The 23,234-nt window shown below is 39.5% G+C and overlaps 1 protein-coding gene across 2 annotated transcripts; it reads left to right on the top strand.

Annotated features, from left to right (window-relative positions):
* The first annotated feature begins 1,454 nt into the window (after window positions 1–1,454).
* Window positions 1,455–23,218, top strand: LOC131220242 (uncharacterized). 2 transcript variants are annotated; one of them, XM_058215207.1, is made up of 9 exons: window positions 1,455–2,020; window positions 3,554–3,694; window positions 4,539–4,949; window positions 15,535–15,639; window positions 16,898–17,038; window positions 18,248–18,451; window positions 18,694–18,786; window positions 20,408–20,513; window positions 22,695–23,218. In XM_058215207.1, the coding sequence occupies exons 1-9, from the start codon at window positions 1,514–1,516 to the stop codon at window positions 22,736–22,738; spliced, it is 1,752 nt and encodes a 583-aa protein (XP_058071190.1). In that variant the 5' UTR covers window positions 1,455–1,513; the 3' UTR covers window positions 22,739–23,218. The 2 variants fall into 2 exon arrangements, with proteins under 2 accessions (XP_058071190.1, XP_058071183.1); XM_058215200.1 differs by having other exon boundaries at window positions 1,456–2,020; window positions 20,402–20,513.
* The last annotated feature ends 16 nt before the right edge of the window (window positions 23,219–23,234 follow it).

The raw sequence follows: 23,234 nt of genomic DNA, 5'->3' as shown, positions 1-23,234 counted from the left end.
TTGCGCTTTTTTATACATATACTCCCTTCGTGTAGTCACACCTGATAAACGGGTTTGATGAAAGATAAACACCGAGATGTCCCCACACATGAAGATGAGGTAGGCGTCCCATCCCCATCGTCCCCTGTTGTGTGGCCTACCTGAGTTGTGGATATAGATTCTTTTATGTTTCCATGACCTAGAAGCGAGGAACGTACCTGATGGACGGAGTGGATTTCACAAATACAACATGGTGGGCCCTGAAGTGCTTGGGTCTTTTCAGCGCTGCGGATAACAGGTGTTGTGGACGATTCCGGTCTCTCAAAGGAGCCTTCCTCTGGGAGGACCGGAATGGTGAGAGCGGATTAGGTGAGTCCCCGGCCGTACCCAAGACGGTGCTGCCCTTACCGTAGGGTTACCGTGGGGCCCACATTGATGTATGTATTATGTATCCATTCCGTCCATCCGTTTTCTAAAGATTATTTTAGAGTATTATTCCAAAAACGAAGTAGATCCAATTATCGGGTGGAACATAGCATAAGAAACAGTGGCAATTGACCATTAATGGACCAAAAAAGTTTTGGATCAAGCTGATATATTTCTTCCCTTCATCCAGGCTCACGCGACCTTATAAACAGATTGGATGGTAAATAAACACTAAGGAAACTTTAAAGTGTGCCCTAAGAAGTTTTTAATGATTGGACGGTCAATCACCACTGTTTCTAATCATATGGTCCAATTGACAAATGGATTTACTTTATTTTTAGAATAATGCCATAAAATGATCTGTAAAAAACGGATGGACGGCATGGATGCATAATACATGCATCAGGTGGGACCATGGTAAACCCACGGTCAGGGTCGCCCCGTCTTGGGTGAGGCCGGGGTCTCACTTAATCCGCTCTCCGGAATGGTCTGCAAGACTAAACGACACAGCGCGTAAGACACCCAAGATCTGTGGGATCCGCAATGTTTTATAAATAAAATCAACTCCGTCTATCGAGCTTTAAAAATCAATTTTACCGTACGTTAATAATATAAAAAAAATTAAAATCTTATAAAGGCTACACCAACAATATCAATGTAAAATGGCCACCAAAAACACCAAGTTCACACGATGAGGTCTGCATGAGTTTTTTATCTGGATGATTTTTTTAATCTTTTCCTTATCCTCTTAAGCCTGATTAACGGGTTTGATGAACGATACACACCATGATGGCCCCAAAACACAAGCCTATGGTTGGCACCATCCCTACTGTTCCCTGCAGTGTGGCCCACTTGAGTTGCGAATCTATCTGATTTTTGTCTCCAGGATCTAGAACCAAAGATATAACCTGAAGGACGGAGTGGATTTTACATGTAAAACATAGTGGACCCCACATACTTGGGTTGTTTTAGGCACTGCATAAAACAGCGTTGGAGAGGATCCTAGTTCTTTTTTCTCTCCTCTCCCTGTGCCATTTGCCCAAGATCTACTCTCATCTCCTTTCTCTCTCTTTCTTTCTTTCTCTCTCTCTCTCTCTGAAAGAACAAGATGAGCGAAGGTATCGAACCCACGATGTCTACTCCTATAAAAGGAGAAGGAGAAGAAGCAGCAGTGGCAGAAGAATCCTCTAAACTCATCCTCCATGCAAGAAGAGAGCCCTTCGAGTACGGTCTCCTTCCCATCTCCAAGCTCATCTTCTCCGACCCCACCTCCACCCTCGTCCCTCTCAGGGACAATCTCATCCATTTATCTCCCTCCCTTCGTGCCTCCGCCCACGCCATCTCCGATTCCCTCCAGATCTCTCTTGATCACGCCCAACTCGTCCTTGATACTCTCGCTTCCGTCCTCCCTTCTGACTCCGATCCCCTCGTCACCGCCACCCCCGAAGAGATCCCGTCCGTCGGCGCCCATGTCCTTGATCTCATCCTCTTCCTATACATCCAGTCTTACAAGCGCCTGCTGCCTCGATCACATAAGGATTCCGTCGCCGTCGCCGATGTCTGGCCATCCACGTCCGCCTTTGATGGCTACCTGTCTGCGCTCTCGCCGCTCCAGGTATAGTGCTTCAGTTTCGGGAACTTTTGCTACTTTTGGTGTTTTTTGCAAATGTTGGAGTGGCATTCTTGTGATGGCCAATGCTGTGGAGTGATCCCATGGTAGCTTAGTTCTGCATTTTGTTTCGATTACCGAGGAATCTCACGATTTGGATGTGTTGAAGTTTCAGAATAATATGATTCAATGAAGTCCTTTGTAAAATAGGAAATGGGTTGATGGATCGTTCCTAATCTGTATGAAATTGGAATTTTTGGATTTCTTTTTTAAAAATAAAAAATAAAAATAAAATTTATAGTATTTTTTTGGCAATCGGCAGAATTTCGTGATATGGGTTAATTCATGCAGTGGAAGAAATGAAATTCTAACTACCTTCATTAGTAATCTTATTGAAGGAATACTTGCCCAATTGCATGTTGGACTTGAAAGGGATGCAACTGCAATTTCATGGTACTTCCTTTGTTTTGAATGCTAACAGAACTAATTATATTTACATGCTGGTCATTTGTGTGATGCTTGTTTTAAACACTGAGAGAACTGGTTAAATGTTGGTCATTCCTTTCTCTCTCTCTCTCTCTCTCTCACTCTCACTCTCTCTCTATTGCCCTAGTTATTGCAATCCAATTCACTAGCATATCCAAATGCAACCATGGTGATGTGGATAACGGTGGTTATAATTTTAATGGACATCATTTTGTCTTTTTTCTAGGTTGTTGTGGATGTGATTGACTTAGATCATGATTAAATTGCAAGAAAGTTAATTGCTCAGAGTTTGAATTGGCCACTCTCTGTTTGGAGTGAATAACAAGTCCCCAACTGTCATTACAGTCATTTTAGGGTGGGCTTGAAATGGAAACGATTGTAATAATTGTAATATCAGGAGACAAATGACATTTCTAATTGGAGAAATATTTTGATCAGTTGCTTGATATTTGTAAATAGTCTTCCTTTTTTCAATTTTTTTTTTCCAGACACCCTTGAGTATGGGGATTTTTCCCGTTTTTGATTTAAGATTTAGAATAATTTGTTTCTGCAATTGTTAGTTTGAATTTGAAATTAAGTGTCTGGGTGATATCAGGAAAGTTGCAACTTGCTTAGCCGTAGAACTCGTTCACCATCCAGGTGGCGCACATGGATGTTAAGTTTGGGCTGTACAACTTGTGTGCTGCATTTTGGATGGAGCAACGCTGGATAATCACACTGAATGGATAGTCTTAAGATTCTTAGCCATCTGTAGAGAGAAAGGGAGGGACAGGCTCCCTCCAAAATAGTACTGATTTGGATGATCTGGTGGAGGGAGGAAGATTCATGCTCCATCCACAATAGTGCTGATTTGGATGATCTGGATTAGCATATGCTTGTATGTCATGTGTTTGGTGGATGAGTTGCTGGACTTGGCCGTGGTGCAGCATGCCTGACATTGCCTTCTCCCTTGGAACTAATTGTTAGTGGGTGTTCGTATTAACCTGTGATGTTTTGTAATGAATTAACGATGGTCATCTCAAAATATAAACACAATCTTATGTCATTTTGCAGCTTGCCCGAAGTAACAGTCGGCGGTTTATGCCATCACAGGCTGACGAAGAGGCTCATCAGTTATCCTACTTACAGAAACATTTGGCTAACATACTTGCTCTCTTGGCAGAGCCTGCAGAAGGCGAGGATGAAGAATCTCTGGTTGGTAGAATTGGAGTGCTACTTGTATTTCTTGTTTTACATTTCTCCTTTGCTTAATATGGTCTCAGGTTGAGATTGGAAAAACCAACAACCCTTAAAACTTTCCCTGAAATCTTTTGTCACCCTCATCATAGCTCTCTCCTAGCAATTTGGGGTTGGCTTTTGAAAGTCAGATTGGCAAAAGTTTTACTACTGGTTGCCCACCAGACATCTACCTTCTTCTTTCTAAACACACAGTCGCAACACCAAAAAGGTTGTAAAACTTAGAACGTTGGTTATGTTCTGTTGGAATGGTGTTAGTTTGTTCCTCCGTATCAGCTTGATTCAAAACTTGTTCCTCCAATTAAACTGAGCAATTTTCTAAATCCTTTTTAAAAAATAATAATTTACAACTGAACGTTTTCATTAAAAGCAGAAGGAAAGGGAATGTAAGATACTTCTCAAAAAAAAGAAAAAAAAGAAAAGAAAAGAAAAAGAAAGGGGACATAAGATACAAGAAAAGGAAAACAACCAGACCACAATAAAGTGTGGAAGTCCCAACACTTGGGTGTGGACTACTTGCCCGATCTCTTGTAGAGGAGTCCAACAAATCATGCTGGAATTTGCTTGATAGATGAAGCCTATTCTCCCATGCATGCTGTTCAACTGCTTATAGATAGCTTTACTTGGCAGGAAGTACTCTATGATTATATAGCTGCTCTGCTCTTCCTCATATAACTCCTTCGGAAGTAGCTATTTTAACTCTATTGTTTATGAGTTATGTTTGTTTCAGCAAATGGAAGTAATTTTGTAGGATCTTTCTGGGCTTGTTAGTTTGAGTGTCCAACTATTGTTGCACATGCAGGTTTTGACTTTAGAAAGGTTCGATCACCTTGGATTCCTCATTCAGTTTGGTGAAAAGGGGTCCCCGCTGAGCCAGTTTGCACCTTTTTTCGCAAATTCAGATCCAGACATGCCTGCTGTTCCTGTTCCTGCTGCACAAGTTCATGATTGGCTTGTGCAAAATATTGCTGATGCTTTGGAACACACTGCTGAGAAGGCTTCAGCTAAAGAAAGTAGTCCGTCAAGTGCCTCTGATCCAGACGTTACCATGGCTGATGCCTGCACAAGTCAGACTAGGGTTCAAAACAGTTCACCGAGTGGGACCTCCATGCCTTCCAGTGCTGCATATTCAAGAAGTCAATTTTTTGTGGAGGGAATTTCTAAAGCTTCTGTTATAAAGCAAGCATGTGATATCAAAGGATGCTCTGTAAAGGTGAGGATTGAAATCTTGAACCTTTTCACTGATCAATTTTGAAATGTCATGAATTCTGGCATAGGTTGAATGGAAGAATTGACTTCTGGGTATTTTTGTAATACTTTTGGAGTTTTGAGTGGGCATTCTTCTTCATATATTGATGTATAGATTCACTGATCTGGAGTGGCTGTTACAGAGGATTTATTCTATAACCATGAGTTAAATTTATGATCTGTAACATTGAAGATCATATGTTCTGACAAAAATCTTCAAGGTTGTATGCAGTGTTGTCATATAGCTAAAGATGTATCCATATTCGTTTCTCTTTTAACAAAGTTCTTACCAGTAGGATGCATCGTTGTCTGTCACTTGGCGTTGTTTTTGTTGTTGTGTGTGTTTTATTATTATTATTATTTTGATGTTTTTCATGTTTGATTCTAATCTTCATGTAACAGCTTCAAGAGGAAAGCTGTCTTTGTTTAGCTCACCTCTGTTTGTTTTTCTTGAAAAGCTCTTGATTAGTTTGGCTTGTGTTGAAATTTGATATAGAGTTAGTTGGAAGTTCCTTTCTTAACTGCGAGAGTGGAGAATGGTGATGGGTGGTGGAATGAAGATGAAAACAGACTTGACCATTGGATTAGCTCTCCTAGGGACGTAGAAGTTAAATATTGATGGGTGCTCAATTGGTATTCCAGCCTTGGTTTGGCTAGAGACTCAAACAAAGTGAATCCAAGCTTCGAAGACAGCTTGGGAGTTTTAGAATGCTCCCATTTCTGGGACTGTAATCATGGAAGAGGATTTGCTAGAAGAAGAAGAAGAAGAAACTTTGGAAAGGGCTTTGTCTAGTTCTGCAGAGCCTTGGGCCTGTCTTTCCTTGTGAATGAAGGTAGGAATTTAGTGGCAAATTTCAACTTTTATTCGTCATGCACTAGGGGAAGCTTATGAGATTGGCAACACTCATGTCAAGGAAGGCTTTCGAGAAGTGATAGTCGACCTCGATATGCTTGGTTCTGAAAATTCACCCGTGGTGTAATGGGATTACCACGGCTGCATGTGCGAAAATGAAGGCTATGTCCTAGAAGGAGGGATTAGGACCAAATAAAATTTTCACTTTTTTAAAACACAATTGGCCACTTATGCAAATTAAGCTAAGTAACACAATTAACTTTAAGGCTTCCAAGCCAATAAAGGGTCCAATCATATAGACTACAAATGATATGCAATAAGCAATTAGTCTACAACATGATAATGTACATGTGTGTATGGGATGTGCCAATTGTCAAATCCTAACATTCATCTAATCATGCATACAAATAATTAACCATTCAATCACATAAGTATAATTAAACAAGTGCTCAAATGACAATCCCAAATACAAGCATGTACAGTGGTTCGGTTTCCCTACTCCACTCCTGGTGGACGTACTCAACCCATAAGTGTACCGGATTTCACTATTGGAGGTTTTTAATTAACTTTTAACATTTACGATCCTACACAAGGAAGAGCTCCTGTAAGAGACTTTATGTAGTTTTCCATAGGCTCATCACAAACCTTGGTCCTATACAAGAACCTATTGACGTACACTCCTGTCGGGGGCTCCCGCAAGAGACTGTAGTTGGTTTTCTGTAGGCTAACCAATAACCACAGTCCTAGTTCAAGGACCTATGTTTACTCCCGCTGGAGGCTCATATGGAGACTAACACGTACTCACCCATGTATGGTGGCCTACACAAGAACTTGATTTAGGCCCTACAAAAGAGCCAATGTCTTATACAATAACTTAGGTTTTAGGTCGTACACATGAACTTAGATTTAGGCCCTACACAAGAGCCAAGGTCTTACACAAGAACTCAGTCGAGTTTGGGTCACAAACTCTTACCCTCAATCCTACATAAGAAAAGAGAGTATACAGCCTTTTACACTCGACATCTTATTTGTTGGATTAAGCCCCTTTGTAGTTCCTTCTTGGGTTGCTTGATTGTTTCTCTCTCATGCTTCAATTAGCTCCCCTTTGCTCACCTGACCATGATGCCGATGCTTTGTTAAGACTCCAGCTCCAAGATCAAACACTTTGCATGTAGTGATCCTTTGAGGTGACCAAGGTGATGGGAGGTTGGTTGAATCTTCTACAACTAATGGAAAGTTATAATTCCTAGGGGATTCACCTAGATGGGTCTTCTAGAGGTTTTAGACAATGGTATGCCTATAGAGATTGAGTTTAATCTCTATAAAATGGAGGAGTTCAAGCACATCTTTAAAGTGGAGGTTGGAATCCTTATTAGAGCGTTAATCTCAAGGAATATGATTTAGAACTCATTGGTTTAGATGCTTGGGATGAGGGATATGATCATGAATTCACCTAAGCTTATATTGCACAAAAAATCCATCCATATGCCCAAGAACTGAATGCCCTTTCTAAGAAGTTCGAGTTCTAACGATAAGAAAACGGGTAGATAACGGCTCTGTAAATGCCATCGAGAAAATCAGATAATATGATTTGTTCTTGCTGGACATATCTGAGTTACTTGTTCGATGTCATTGAGAAAATCATATAATATGATTTGTTCTTGTTGGACATATCTGAGTTACTTGTTCGATGCTATCGAAGTGAACCTTCGATGCCATCGAGAAAATCAAATAAAATGTTGAACTCTTGTTGGACATATCTGACTTTTTGTTTGATGCTATCGAGGGGGTCTTCAATGCCATCAAAGACCCCTTGAGGTCTGCTCGATGGGATCGAGCACCACTCGAAATCTTTTGTTTTGGGCGTATGTTTTCATAGCAGCTCTGCACCTCTTCTATCCTTACTTATCATGTTCTAATTAGGTTTCTAAGGCTGATGGATGATCAACAAGGTTTACCTATTAAGCCAAGATCATTTGTATGTTCAAAGGTTGTTTTGTGTCAAGGGTTAGGGCCACTAAGGCACCGCATTTACCTGTTCTTTGCTCCTTGATTCTCTTGTACTATTGTGTCTTCAGTCTTTAACTTCCAAAGGCTCAACCGACTACATGACACAAGTACTCACGTGATTGACAAACACGATGCACAAATCAGTGCGCTAACAGGTTCATTCATGATAGACGGGATTGTTGCCAATGTGAGAAGCTGCTTGATTATTGCAATATAGCTCCATAGGAGTATTCACCACAAACCTTAGCTTGCCCATTAGTGTCTTCAACCAAATGAGTTCGCATGTTCCATGGAGCATAGTTCTATATTCAGCCTCAACACTTGAATAGGCCACCACATTCTGCTTCTTACTCTTCCATGTAACCATATTTCCTCCTACAAAAGTATAATAGCCAGTAGTCAACCTCCTATTAGATGGAGAACCAACCCAATCTACATCAGAATATCCTTTTACATGGAGATGACCATTATTCTAAGAAAGAATACCATGACCAGATGCTCCCTTTAGATACCTAAGAATACGAATCACTAACCTTTATGTGAGGATCCCGTAAAGCTTGAATAAACTTAACCAGACAACGATATCTTGCTAGATCATCAATCAGTTCTCCTTGATCCACACTCAATTTTTATTTTTATTTTTTGTATCCATGGGACTTTCAGCAGGCTTGGCTCCTAGAAGGCTTGTATCTTCCAATAAATCCATAACATATTTTCGTTGTGATAGAATGATTCCCATCTTGGACTTGATGACTTCAATTCATAAGAAGTACCAAAGATGACCCAAATCCTTCCTTCGTATAGAAGTGTTGTCGCAAGAAAATCCTCAACTTGTCAATTCCTATACTGTCACCTCTACTGTCACTGTCCATGACGATAATATCATCCACATACATAGCCAACATAATAGTGCTTTTCTCACTTTGCCTTATAAACATAGAATGATCTGCTTGGCTACGCTTCATCTCAAATCCAAGCATAAAGTTGTCAAACCAAGCCCTTGGAACCTGCTTCAAACCATAAATTGATGTTTTGAGTCGACATACCTTGTCTGCTCCATTTATACTTCAACTACATCTCCATGCAGAAAGGTGTTTTTCATATCAACCTGGTAGCTTGGTATAGAGGCCAATCCAAATATGTAGTAATGGAAATAACCACACATACAGATAGAGGTGGGCATCGAGCCGAGTCGAGTCGAGGTGGGCCAAGCTTGGCTTGGCTTGTCCATGATGTACTCGAGTTCGAGCTCGAGCTCGAGCTTGGCCTCGAGCTCAACATTGAAGCTCGACTTGTTTGCCAAAGCTGTCGAGTCGAGTTCGAGTCGAGCTAGTGGTTCAAGTCGAGTCGAGTTTACCTCGGGTCGAGCTCGAGCTTGTTGGGTGAGAGAGTAATGAATTCTGTTCTTGATCCTCCTCCATTGATGAAAAATTTAAAAATCTTAAGAGAATCAAAGCAAAACCCGATGAAAAAACCAAACAAAGCTTCGAATCGGATGAGGAAACCTGTAAGAACCGATCTGTTCTTTATCTTCTTCCACCAGCAGAAATCCAAGTACTAGAAAAGAAACAGAGGAGAACATAGATCAGAAATCCAAGTAAAGAGCTCTAGCCAATCAGATCATTGGATTTCCTTGAAGCTCTAACAAATCTGAGAAGAACCCATCTCGAATTTTTTGGGTTTCTCACCTAAGAAGTAGATATCAAGATATTGAAATCATACTATTGTGGAGCTGAAATAAAAACTGGTGGTGGTGGTCGGGGCGGGCGTGCGGCTGGCAATGGGCTGAGAAAGAGAAGAAAGGAAAAGGGAAGGGGGTGTGTGCAGTCGGGTAGAGACTCTAGGGTTTGTTTTTTATTTTTTTATTTTTAAGTTTAAACTTAAAATTTATATTAATATAATATATATATACATAATATATATAATATATAATATTTAATATATTTATTAATCGAGCCGAGCTCGAGCTCGAGTTCGAGTCGAGTTGAAATGCCCCCGGTCGAACTTGGCTTGAACTCAACTCGAGCTTCAAATAATTAGCTTGGCTCGCCTCGAATCGGCCATTCAAGCTGAGTCAATCCGAGCTGACTCGAGCCGAGTCGAGCGAGCTTTTCGAGCTAGCTTGACTCGTGAACAGCCCTACGTACAGAATTGAGCTTTGCTGCGTGGGAGAAGGTCTTAAAGTCTGAGAGTATCCTCTCGCAATCAACCGAGCTTTCAATTGATCAACTGAACTGTTATGCTTCACTGTATACACTAATTTGCATACTACAACATGCTTTCCAGCTGGTAGTTTCCAAGTTTTATTCTAATGGAATGCAGCCATTTCTTCTTCCATAGCATTCAGAGCCTCCTGGAAATAACGAGGAATATACACAAACAACAAGGACCGGGCAAATTGTCAAAATGAAGGAGATAAACCAGTGAATGAAACAAGGCTGGAAATAGGATGCTACACAAATGTGTTCTCCTGCGAAGAGCAATAGGTAAATTACCTTCATTTGATGGTGTAGAGAGGAACTTAGAAGGATAATAATCTTCTGATAGATCAGGAGGATTGGTAGAAGGCATGCCTGCATGTATGCCCTCTTAACGTTTGGAACGTCTGGAGTAAACTTGTAAAGGTCTATCTGTTTGTTGTACACATATCCTTCTAACATTAGTAGAAGTGTCTGGTAAAACGATTAGAATAGTAGTGTCTATACATCTCTCTAATGCTAAATTCACTTTACTAAGTTGTTTCTTTATAAATTTAGGTTAGGACATGTTTGGGATTTTTGCCTTTATTACTAATGACAATATTGTACTTTGAGTGATTGACTTGTAACAAAATAAGGGAAGGTGGGATCGTCCATCCCTAACCTATTCTCTCTTTCTCCTTCTCTTTTCTTCCTCTTTTCTCATCTCCTTCTCTCACTTTCTCAATTAAATGCACATGGTAGCAAAGCATGCGTGATCCAAGATTGCTATTTTCTTCATCTTCAACGTTTTTTTCTCCTTCTTTTCTTTTCTTTTATTTTGAGGGAGGAAATCTAAAGCCTTTGGGGGCTGATCCACACGAACCTCTCTTACCAATCGTACGGTGGGTTGTGTAATTGACTTCCATAAATGAGTGTGAGGCTCACTTTCTCATAAATCCATCATGATGGATAAAAGTGGGGCATCATGCATTTGTGGCCAGATTTATGATCATATTTGAGGAGTTTGGTATGTGTTGAAACTTGAAAGTGTGTATGACAAGTGTTAAAGAAGCAATATGTGCGTTGAGACAAGAAGCAGCATTGAATGATCGTAATCAGCGATATACATCGGTTTCTCGTATACGTGTTGAGTAAGTTCAAGTCAAAATTTCTCCCCTTGGGTATTTATTTCTTGCTCCTAAACCTATGGATACGAAGAATGAAGCCAGGTAGTTTATGAATGTGTCCCGTATTCGTTACGATACGGCCATAAAGGCTGATATGTATAGAGTTGAACATGAGTCAAGTTCGAGTTGAGCTAGGCCAAGCTTGGCTCAGCTCGACCCCACCATGACCCAAGCTTGAACTTAACTCGACTCGGTCTTCGGGCTCATCCTTGTAGCTCGCCTCGACTTGCTGGTTCGAGCCGAGTCAAGCTAGGATTGAGTTCGATCGAGCGAGCCGTTCAAATCGAGTTGAGTCCAGTTAGTTGAATTTTTTAAATACCATTTTAAAAATTGTAATAAAATCATTAAAATGATAAAATCAGGATTGTTAGAACCAACGTAGGTGCAGTGGCAGTGCATAACAAGTTATTACAAGTTAACAAGTAGCAACATAAGAATATTTATTATTACAAAACGTTAAACCCACTCAACATTCATCAACAACTTGTTAATATGATTCATATGAGGAGCGCATTCCCTGCTGGTAGTTAAGAGAGTTATCGCCTTCATCTGAACCGGATCCATCATCATCACCTTCGTCATCCCATCCACTTGATGCGTTTTTAGTTTCATCGATGACAGGAGTTATGTTTGCAGATTTGGAGGTGTTATTTTCTCCTAGATAATTGTTTACTTCTTCTGAATCAGAAGGTGGTGAAACTTTACCATCATGTTCCTATATAAATTTAGTTAACTTTTTTAAGCCTTCTTTGTGAGTTGATTTATAAGGAGTTCCCAACATCTTATAGAATGAGGAGAGCCTGGAGAGAAACTTTGATGTTTTATTGCTCTTCTTACTTCTTGTGCTTGGCCCTGCCTCGACGTCATGTTGTCTTGGAGGACATCGATATCTCGATACCTCTGCTTCTTCTCTATTTATCTTTAAGTCAAGTTTTAGTTGTTTTTCTTCCAGAGCTTTTAATTTAACATTCTCCTCTTCTTCTTCCCTATTAATTCACTCTCTCTATTTTTGAATCTTCATATGTTATAATAGGCTTGTTATTATATTTTTTTTTTGCTAGTTGAATTTGGTGCAGAGGGGTCCAAGAGAGCCTAAAATAGAATTCGTACTTACTGCGAGGTATTGGGACATGGTTTTGCGTCTCCTTCCCATCCGGATAAGTGTATTTTAAGCCGTTTTGTTTTGTTTACGAATTTGTCTCCAAACAAACAACATTTAATCTTCATTCTTCAAGATATTGGGGAGTAGGCTTGGGTGCCGTAATCCCAAACGTCGATGGATGGGTTATCAGACGATATTTCTGCACAAGACCTTTTGTTAATAGATTAGAGAATTACTTTTTTAGGCGAAATCACGAAGTCAACATAATTTACAAGAAAAAAATATAATATGTTCAAAATTCAAATGTCAATGTCAAGTCTAACCCAACCCGACCCGACACAACCCAAGCAGCCCCCTGACCATCCCAGCCCAACCCTGACCCAACCCGACACAACCCACGCACCCCCTTGACCATCCCAACCCAACCCTGACACAACCCAACCCAACGCGATCTAATGGATAGACATGCCATTGGATTCAAACATACCTCATTGATTCTTGAAGAGGACTGAAAGAGAAAGAAATTAGAGAAGTAGAGAGGTGGGGTCACCGCCGCTCGTGGGGTGGTGGGGTCGTTGCTGGCCTGCTGCTCGAGTAGGCTAAAAGGAAAAAAGGAAGAGGGAAAAGGTTTGTCGGGTTAGGTAGGGTAGATTTAGGTTTAACTTTAACTTTTTAATGTTATATATATATATATATATATAATTTAGAGCGAGTCGGGTTCGAGCTTGGTTTTGAGTCGAGCTTGACCCAACTCAAACTCGACTCAATTTTTTTTCAAGTTACAGGGTTAGGGGCTCGGATTTACCTGAACCAGTTTGCGAGTCGAGTCGGATTGAGCTCAACCGAGTCAATTCGAGTGAGTTTTTTGAGCTAGCTCGACTCATGTTTAGCTCTAAATACGTATGGGTAATGGCCGTGGCTATTACACGATATGGGGTGAAACGGGGCAACTTTTTTTTTTTTTAAAGGACCGTATTAGCCGTTACGGGGGCCAACGATTGCCTCGTAACGGTAAAAAAAATGGACACTTTTTTTTATTCTTTTCTATGCAAATCCATTTTTCTCATCATTTTTTTCACTTTTCTCATTCCAAAAACTTTTCTAGATCATTCTACAACAGATTTCGACTAATACTATAGTTTTTAGGATTAAAACAGTAGATTGAAGCGATTTGGGCGAATGGAAGCTTCGAGGGCTATTTTTTCAAAAAATTGAAAAAGTAGTAGGTATGCTTCTTTTTTTTTTTTTTTTTCGATTTCTGATTCTAATGCTTGATTATGATGTGTAAACAGTAGAAATACATAACTGTGTTCATAAATTCACTAGACAACCCAATACAACACTCTCACCAAAGAGTGGACCGTTACACTACCACAAACATGTTTGAAACAAAAAAATGAATACATATTTGGAATATTTATGTTATTATGGATTTTCTAGGTATTTTTTCTGAATTTTTTGGGCATATTTTTTTTTCAACCATTATGGGGGTCGTAATGGTCGTTACACCCCCCCATATTGGCTGTTACGGCCGATACCTGTATTGTAACAGTGGTGACTGTTACAGCCACCGTTACCGATACAGAATACCTTATACCTTGATTTTATCTCCATTAGAGTTGATGAACTTTCAAATTACATCGACTAAACTCGATGGAGCAAATAACTCACAATGGGCCACATCGGTGGGGGTATTCCTTACAGGCAAAAGAAAGCTAAAATATTTGACTTACCCCAAACCTGAAGAAGGTTCATTAGAATATGAAGATTGGTTGCCTGAGGATGCTTAGATTAGAGTGTTGCTAAGGAGTGCTATGGAGCCCCAGATCAACGCAATCTTTTCTAAGACTGCAAACAAAGTATGGGAAAATATGAGAGAAATGTATTCAGGTGAAAGGAATTTAACTCGCAAAGTATGTTCGCTCTTCAACAAGGAGACAAGCGTTGGAGAGATGTACGGTAACACAATTAAAAATAAATAAATTGATGTTCATCATCATCATCATCTAAGCACCTATCCCAACCAATTGGGCTGGCTTTTAATCCTATGATGCTATTAAAAAAAAAAAGAGTTGTCACTTGGCTGGATTTGACAGAATTCTTCTGTTCCTTGGGTGCTCGTCGAATGGCTATTACTGATAACCTATATTTTATCTTCATAACTAATATTTGTATCTGCAAGCAGCTTATTTTATATCAGTATGTGATATTGGCAGTTAGACACTGCAGAACATTCTTCCCTCTGCAACCAACTGATCATGTTTAGAGGAATAATTATGTGCTGGCACTGGTTGAGAAAGTTCAATGACAAATCATGGATCTGAATTCCATGAGCAGTTGCTGATATCATAGAAACAGGAAACCCAAGATTTTTTTTTGCTGCTCTGCTTTGGGTTGTAGTCTTTTAGGCGCTTTGCTTCTAATAAAATCCTTTTGTCAATTGTTGTTAGAAAAAAAAAAATAGGTCTATTTTTCTTATGGTGATTCAGTTTTACATGCTCCACCTTTTGAAATGCATCCTAAGTCTGTTTAATGAACCTTTGCTTATTAACATAAAAAGCAACCCCCTAACCAAACCCTTTTATAGGACAAAGGTTGCGTTGAAGTCTTCTAGATTTTATTCCCTTTACTGATCAAGACAAAGTTGATACCCTTTTGAGTTTTTTATTTTTCCTTTTTCCTTGACATACCCTTTGCTTTTAAGTAGATGTGCTGTCATGTGGACCACACTAGATTTTGAGGTCTGCGCCTTCCCTTCTGGTCATTCAGATGGAATGTGTTTTTCTCTTCTACAACAGGTATCATGGACTATGCATCTATAGCTTTTAGTAACTGGTTAGGATAGATCCCATTTATTTAAATTGGGTAGTGCCATTGAAGTTGGATAAGACATTAATGTTTTTTTGTCATGCATGCATTCAATGTTCATACTTCTCTGGCCCATCACCATCATCATTGTCACCATAGCCTTGTCCCAGTTATTTGGAGGCTATGCATACTTCTCTGACTATATTGTGTAACTGGTTCAATATTTGTTTGACTATAAGTTATAGACGCAATTTCACATGTGATTCCAAACCCCCTCCCCCTCCTCCCTCCCTCCCTCCCTCTAAGCTGTCTCAAATGCTTTATGCATGTATTACTGCATGAAACCATGAAAGTTTCCTTTCAAAAATTAAATTTACGATGTATCGTCACGTTAATTTTGTTTGCTGCAGGTTATAAATTGTCATGATTCGGTGATTTACATACTAGCCCCATTAAGATATGCGACTATCTATGGATGTTCTGATGCAACCATTGTTCTTGGAGCTATTGGTAAGGTATGCATGATGTCATCACTTTGCTAGATCAAAATTTTATTGTTTTGATGATGTCACGAGGCTTTTGGTACCCTTGGTAGGTCTCGTACTAATACATAATTACCTTTGTCTCAGCCTAACATTTGAAACCTAGTTTGGCTAGGCAAGTGGTTATCTGACTCCACATTCTTCATTATTTCTCCTAGGTACTCATGGGCCAGAATTATTCCTCTCTCTTCTAGGGTCGATAACCTACCAATCATCTCACTCATCTGCCTACCAAAATTTCCAAATTTCTGTCAGTTTAAGTAATTGTACATCATATGCATATGGCTATTTATAAACAGCTTTCTGTATTTCCTATTTTGAAACAACTCTCTCCAACAAATAGAAAGATTTTTAAAGCTAGGACTCTATAAAATTAAATAATAACAACGGAAAGACTTCTAGAGTTACTAAATTACTAAACTTGCCACAATATCATGCATAAGGTTTATAAGGGTTTGTATAAACAGCCATTCAGTTATCCTGCCAGATAACCAAGTTATTTTCTGTATACCCATGCTATTGTAGCATATACACTGTTCCTGAGCAGACTGGACATGTTCGACCAACCCTCACATGTGTGGGCTGGGGTTTTGGCTCTAGGGCTATCAATGGGCTGGGCCTGGGGTTGGTCTCGGCATGGATTTTGAACTGTTTCGGGCCGGGCCATATTCAAATTCTGATTTTGTCAGGCCCGAGCCTACTCCCCCTCGTTTGGCTCCATTAATTCCCTTACACATGCACATGCAGTGCACACTGCACACACACATTTGTGAGGTCTCACATGCAAGTAGGTGGAAGATATGTTATCATCCTACTACATGAGAATGAACATGTCAAGTTCGTACACCATCAAACCTGTCTAAAAGCTTGGTGCCACTATGAATGACACCTGGTGCAAAAGTCGGGCTGATCTACTCTCCATGTGGACCAAACCACCACCAACGAACAGTCATCGATAAGATCCAAAGTACAGATGAGGTCCACCTGATGATGAATTGATTCGTCTGATTTTTGGTCAAGGTAACCTTTATGATATTGCTAACCTTCTGGATGCACATGTATCACTATCATGAATATATTACCATGATTCTGTGTAATACTGGCACATGCCATTATTGTTGTCTTAAAGTATTCACGTAGATTGAGTATGCAACACATTTTTGCAATTCTTTCACCAATTAGCTGCATGTTGGATCTGAATGCATAATCCATATATTTCATGTTTTTGCAGTCTGTAAGAGTAGAGCACTGTGAAAGGGTACATGTGATTACAGCCACAAAACGCATCTGTATTGCCAATTGTCGTGAATGTGTGTTTTTCTTGGGGGTTAATCAACGACCACTTATCCTTGGGGACAACCATAAACTGCAGGTGAGTATAGTGCTACTTGCCCGCACATATTTTGACTTTGTGTTCCTGCATGCCATCTTGTGCCTTTTTATCATCTTCTTCTATATGCCCCTGAGAATATGGCTTATGAGTCTTGTGAGATAAAAAGAGGATATGATATCATTGGAAGAAGACATGGAATTCTTTCCGAGGTTATGAAATTAAACTACTATGAATATGAAATCTCATGCAGTCCTTTTATTCGTGACCACTTATGAATATGAAACCGCATTTGGTACATGTCCTTCCGTTCCGGTATCGTTGCATGTAGCTCTTGGTGTAGTGCTAGTTAATAGTAACTTACCAGGAAAACTAGAAGGGTCTAGGTGCCAGCAAATGTACAATTTGCTGATGTTCAATGCATGTGTGGCCCAGGGTATGGTGATCCAGACTGCTGATCTGATGGGCCCATTGTGGATGAGGGAAACCCCAAAAGTTTCCCAAAATTTAGCCATTTCGGCCTTTCCTTCCAACTACCACTTTTATTATTATTATTATTTTCTTCGCATTCACTTCTTGATGACTGATTGAATTGTTTGGATCTTCCATTATGGAAGAGTTTTAAGACATCTCCCATCGGCAGCTGGGCCTGTTAATATCAACAGTTTCGATAGCCAAAAGCCCGAAGTATGCGGAAGTCTGCACGTCAGCAGACTGTGGCTAAGTACTAAGTCCTCTTTACTTGCTCATTTTCCAAGCATCAAGGCGTTGGGTCATTTCAACCACCACCTTTGTTTCAGTTTGTTTAGGTGTCATGCATTCTGGAAGTTTTGTGATTCCTTTGTCGATTGAGATCCTAATAACATCTTGCTGTTGTTACTGGAAACCGTATGATATGTGATTTCTGATCAATGGTTTGAGGGTCTTAAATACATCATGTCCCAGTTTTGAACATCATAAGACGCTGCATGTGCGTCCTCTCTATATGCCAAACCTTTGGTTGGAGTAGAGTTTTTTTGTTTTTTTTTGAGAGAACAAAATTTATTAGAAAGCCTACCCAAAGGCAGGAAAAGAATATAACACAAAACTAAGGCGCCACAAAAGAAAAGGAATCAGTTGTAGCTGCCTTTACCTGAGGAGTTGTCTTTATTATCTTGTGAAACAATTGTTGTATAGAAAGATGTGGGTTTGAGACATGCACTGGAAGGATTGAAAGTTTATGGATTATTATTTTATTTTTATGCTTACCAGGTGGCACCATACAATACATTTTATTCACAGTTGGAGGAGCACATGTCTCAAGCTGGCATTAATGCAGCTGTCAACAGATGGGATGAACCTGTGGTGTTGGGAATGGTTGATCCACATGATTCATTATCTCATCCTGCAGGGGTCTCTGATGTTCAAGCGGAGTCTGCTACATGCCTTGACCCTGATCACTTCACCAATTTTTTGGTACACTCCCATACTATATTTGGTCACTTTAGAGGACAGTAAATGATTAGATCATGTTTTCTGCATTGCTACTGCCTGTCTTAGCATTTTCTTGATGGATTTTGTTTAACCATTCGTTTCAGGTTTCCAATATCTCACATCGGCAGTGATATATTAGTCCATATCTGAATCCTACTTAAAACTGCATTAAAATGTTGTTTTTCTTGAACTTATGCTGCGTACTCTTTTAATGTTGGTTGCAGATTCCTAACTGGCTTGGAGGCGATTCACCACAGTCCACAAAACATAACCCATTTCCATTGCCCGAGATTTACATGGCATCTCAGAGGAAAAATGTATGTCGTCTTAACCATGCAGCTTATGGCAGGCTATTTCAGTGTGTCATCCGCAATTGATTAACGATATTATTACTTCATGAGTTATTGAGGTTCTGGTTTTTGCGGTCCCAATATGCCAAGCTTAACTTTTGATTTTATTTTACATACTGCAATACTGGTGCCTCAGGCATAAACTGCATTCTATTAGCTTGATCATTATGTTCATCATCATCTAAGCCTGATCCAAACTAATTGGGTTCAGTTACTCAAATCCTGTTACCCTATTCCACTCTATCACAGACCGTATACTCAGTTAAACCATAGATCAAATAGTTTCCAGTTTTTAAATAGCAAATAGCGTGTAGCGTAGTGTTCACCCATCTGAAGTGCGAAGCATAAACTACATAGTGTGTAGTGTAAGTGTGTACTGCACACTACTACTAATTTTTTAATCAAGGTTGTGCTTGGTTACACCAATTCATGCTATTCTGCATCAAATTAGACTAATAATGAAATTTAACAAATTTTCATGATATTCGGTGCAACCAAACGCAGCTTATAGGTATAGAAAAGGGCAATGATTAAGTATAAAGGTAAAGAAAGAGCAATGAAACTGATTTAATATTATTACTTTGAAAACATTAATTGATTTTAATGTAGTGAAAAATAACTTGTAATGTGAACTATATAGCGTAGGATGTGATTGAAGCTATTTTCACGAGTTATGTAATGTTAAGGCTAAGCTATGCTATGCAGCGTAAGCTACATGCTACAGAGCGTAGCTATTTACAACACTGGTATTTTCTTAATGCCTCCATCCACATCCTTTTGGGCCTTCCCCGTGCCCTTTTAGTGCCTTCAACTCAATCGACTCACTCCTAACTGGTGCAATTCTTGGTCTCTGTTGCTCATGGCCATACCATCTTAGTCTACTCTCTCATTTTATTACCTATTGGTGCTACTCCTAAGCAATGTTTTAAATAATGAATAGTGTGTAGGGTAGCATTCACCCCTCCGAAGCGTGAGGCGTAAGCTACATGCTGCTACTATATTTAAAATGAAGGTCGTGCTTGGTCGTACCAATTTCATGATATTTTGCACCAAATTAGGCTGATTAATAATGAAATTTATAAAATTTCATGATATTTGGTGCAATCAAATGCAACCTATGGTGTAATAGGAGTGGGCAATAAAATTATAAAGGTAAAGAAAGAGCAATGAAACTGATTTAATATTGTTATTTGTATTATTTTACTAAAAGCATTGAAAAGATTAACTAATTTTTATTGAAAATAAAAAATATAACAAATCATTGAAAACATTAAATGATTTTAATGTTGTAGTGAAATATAACTTATAATGGAAGCTACGTAGTGTGTAACATACTCTATGTAGTGTATAGCGTGTAGTGTGGGCTACACGCGACTTAAGCTATTTTCATGAGCTAAGTAGTGTAAGCTACATGCTACATAGCATAACCATTTAAAATACTTCTCCTTAGTTCCCTCGAATGCAGTCATTCCTAATTATATCCTTGTCTGCACCCCTCATTCATCTCAACATCTTCATTTTCGCTACCTTGATCTGTGTTATTTATTTTTGTTAAATGTTGAATATGATGTGTCTTTTCCAGCATCAGGTTTTAAATGATATTAAACAAGCTTTGAGGGATGTGCAACTTGAGGAGAATCGGAAACGCGAGTTGGCATCTGCTCTGCACGTACACTTCAAAGACTGGCTATATGGTAATTAAATTTTTTCCCCTTTTCCCCCCTTTTCCATTATTATTATTATTATTATTATTATTATTTTATTTAACACTTCTTATCCAGGCAAGTCATATGCATTGTGATACGTAATCTGTATCAATTTGTGAGTGGTGCATCTTCTTACCTTCATCATTATCATCATCGTAGCCATGGGCCCATCTAATCTTCATGCCTGAAATTGTTGCAAAATAATGTTGGCTATCCGCAAAGCTGACCAGGTGTCTTGCTGGCTCTAAAATTTTGGGATAATTCTCGTGGTGTGTTTGCAAACATAAAAATCCCTGTACTTGAATAGGTGTTCAACTGCCCTGAGCCCTACCTTCACATGATGATACTCCAACCACGTTCTACTCTTGTTTCAAGTCATGCTTGCCTTCCTACTTTAAAGTGAAAATCTTATGCAGAGTACAGACACCAACTGAACCCTCATAATTGCACAGAAGCCAAAAGGCTGTTGAAATATGTGACTGCTGGACTGGTCCTGTCCATATTTCTAAAACAGCGATCATTTCTCTCCCCCCAAATGGTCCAAAGGGCTGCCAACATGGCCTTCCTCCATTTCTCTCTCCCTGAAACAAATGGCATTCCCTCATGCCAAGATTCAAAAAGCCCTTGAACCGAACATGGCATAAGACAACTAATATTGACAAAACTAAGATTTCTGTCCCACGGAACTTGAGGTGAAAGGGTAGAAGATGAAAAAGTGATTAACCGATTCAGCATCCTTCTTGCAGAGAAGGCAGTCATTAGGAATGATCATTCCCCTCTTTCGAAGATTGTCAACGGTGAGCATTCTGTTTCTCCCCACGAGCCAAGTGAAAGCAATAATCTTGGGCAGACATCCATTCTTCCAGATATGGGATGTATGAGAAATGGGAGGAGCAGGGGCGATCATAAGAAATTCATACATAGACAGAAAAGGATCCCGATTTATCTCTGTTCCATACTAATGAATCAACAGATTCCGGAGATGGGGAGATGCCTCCAAGTATCTGCAATAGCTGAAAACACTCTTCTTCCTTAGTTCAAGTTCCGCCTGCAGGGAGGAATCCAAACTCCGGAGTTGTGTTCGCCAATGAAGCAAGCAGCAACCGAGAAATTGCTGGAAGGACAGAGGGAAACCAAGTGAGGGTAATCTTGTCTCAAAGGGTGGTTGCCACCTAAATGTCACCCCAAAAATTGATTCTTTCACCACAGCCTAGTGAGAAGCTAATACTCTCCCAAACCTTGTTTTCTAGCTGTGCCACAGCTTTACACAAAGGAAGATGCTCCCAAAACTTTCTCTACAGCTGGTTTGTTAAGGGCTGATTTAGGGAGTTCTCATGAATAGATCGATCTTCCAGGTCTGAAGTACCTTTTTCCCCCCTTGTTGGGTAGAGAGGATCTGTTACTTAATAAAACCTGATGTAACTTGGTTGAAGAAGACTTTAAAAAGTTTGACCTCACTAACATAGCTATATATTCTCTATGTATCTGCATGACAAGCTACATAAGGCTGCATTTGGATGTGGTGCGAATTGGCTTGCCAACAATCTGTTCAAAACTTCAAATTAAAGAGGAAATAATCAAATTACAATGATGTTTAAGTTGAACTCAAATTACAGTTGTGTCCTTTGTATGTCTGAGTTGAAAGTAATACAATTGCAAGGTGGAGCCTCTCCAATATGAACACTAAGGCAATTGCAGGATATTCTCCTGGCAAAGTTTTATCCTAGTTTAGTTCAGGGCTACAACAAAACGAATTATTTCTCAGTTGTTTCTGTGGATCTTCCTTCTCTCTCTATATATATTTCCAATTATTGCATGGTTATTCTGTAAAATTGCTGAATCGAACCTTTCCATCCTTGATGTTGACTTTATAAGTACAGCCTGAGTTCTTTTATGCTATTAATGTGTCAAATGCATGATTGCGATCCAGTGAAATTGGATTTCTTTTCTGTTAGATTGGCTCATGATTTTACTCGTGACCACCAAACCGAACATTGTACCAAGTGTCAATGCAACAGGACATTGTTTTTGCACTGGCATGCTCGGAGCCAGATGCACCATCAAATCTTTATTATTATTATTAAAATGCTATTGCTTGTATATGCTAACTTAAAGAAAATGAAGGCATGAGAACAGACTACCTGAATTGGTTTTATTTCTCTGTGGCAGCTTCTGGGAATATCCGTCAGCTCTACTGTCTACAAGGCGATTGAACTTTTGAGGCATTATAGTGTGGTATTCGGTGCTCCGCCTTTCCTGGGGTTGTAAATTTTCTTCATCTTTCTGGTATTTCCTTCTCTCGCTGTTACCTTTTTGAGAAATTTCTGTTTCCCTTTACCAAGACTGCAGGCTGCAGAGAATCGCGAGTGTTGTAATGCTCATGTACCGATGCACCTTTTATATTCACAGATACCTGTGAATATGTTGGCCGGTCACCTGTATTTGTTTTTTTTTGTTTTTGTTCGCATAGGTTCCATTTCCTTGTGAAATTAGGAGGGGTTGTTGAATTTTGAGCGTCGGTGCATTTTAACCTTAAGATGTGTGAGTTCCTCTTTATGTATCGTACTGATTTCAAGAAGGAAGCTGCCTGGCCATCTGACAAAGATACAGATTGCTGCATTTGTGATTTTTTCTCCTATTCCAGCAATAAGTCTGCTTGAATCTCTGACTAAATGTGACTATTTAGAAGTTCACTGCCCCTCTGCCAAT

The sequence above is a fragment of the Magnolia sinica genome, chromosome 1 (genome assembly GCF_029962835.1).
Source record: "Magnolia sinica isolate HGM2019 chromosome 1, MsV1, whole genome shotgun sequence".
Classification (NCBI taxonomy): Eukaryota; Viridiplantae; Streptophyta; class Magnoliopsida; order Magnoliales; family Magnoliaceae; genus Magnolia; species Magnolia sinica.
Note: the sequence above shows the minus strand (reverse complement) of the source record. Positions and strands in the feature narration are given on the sequence as shown.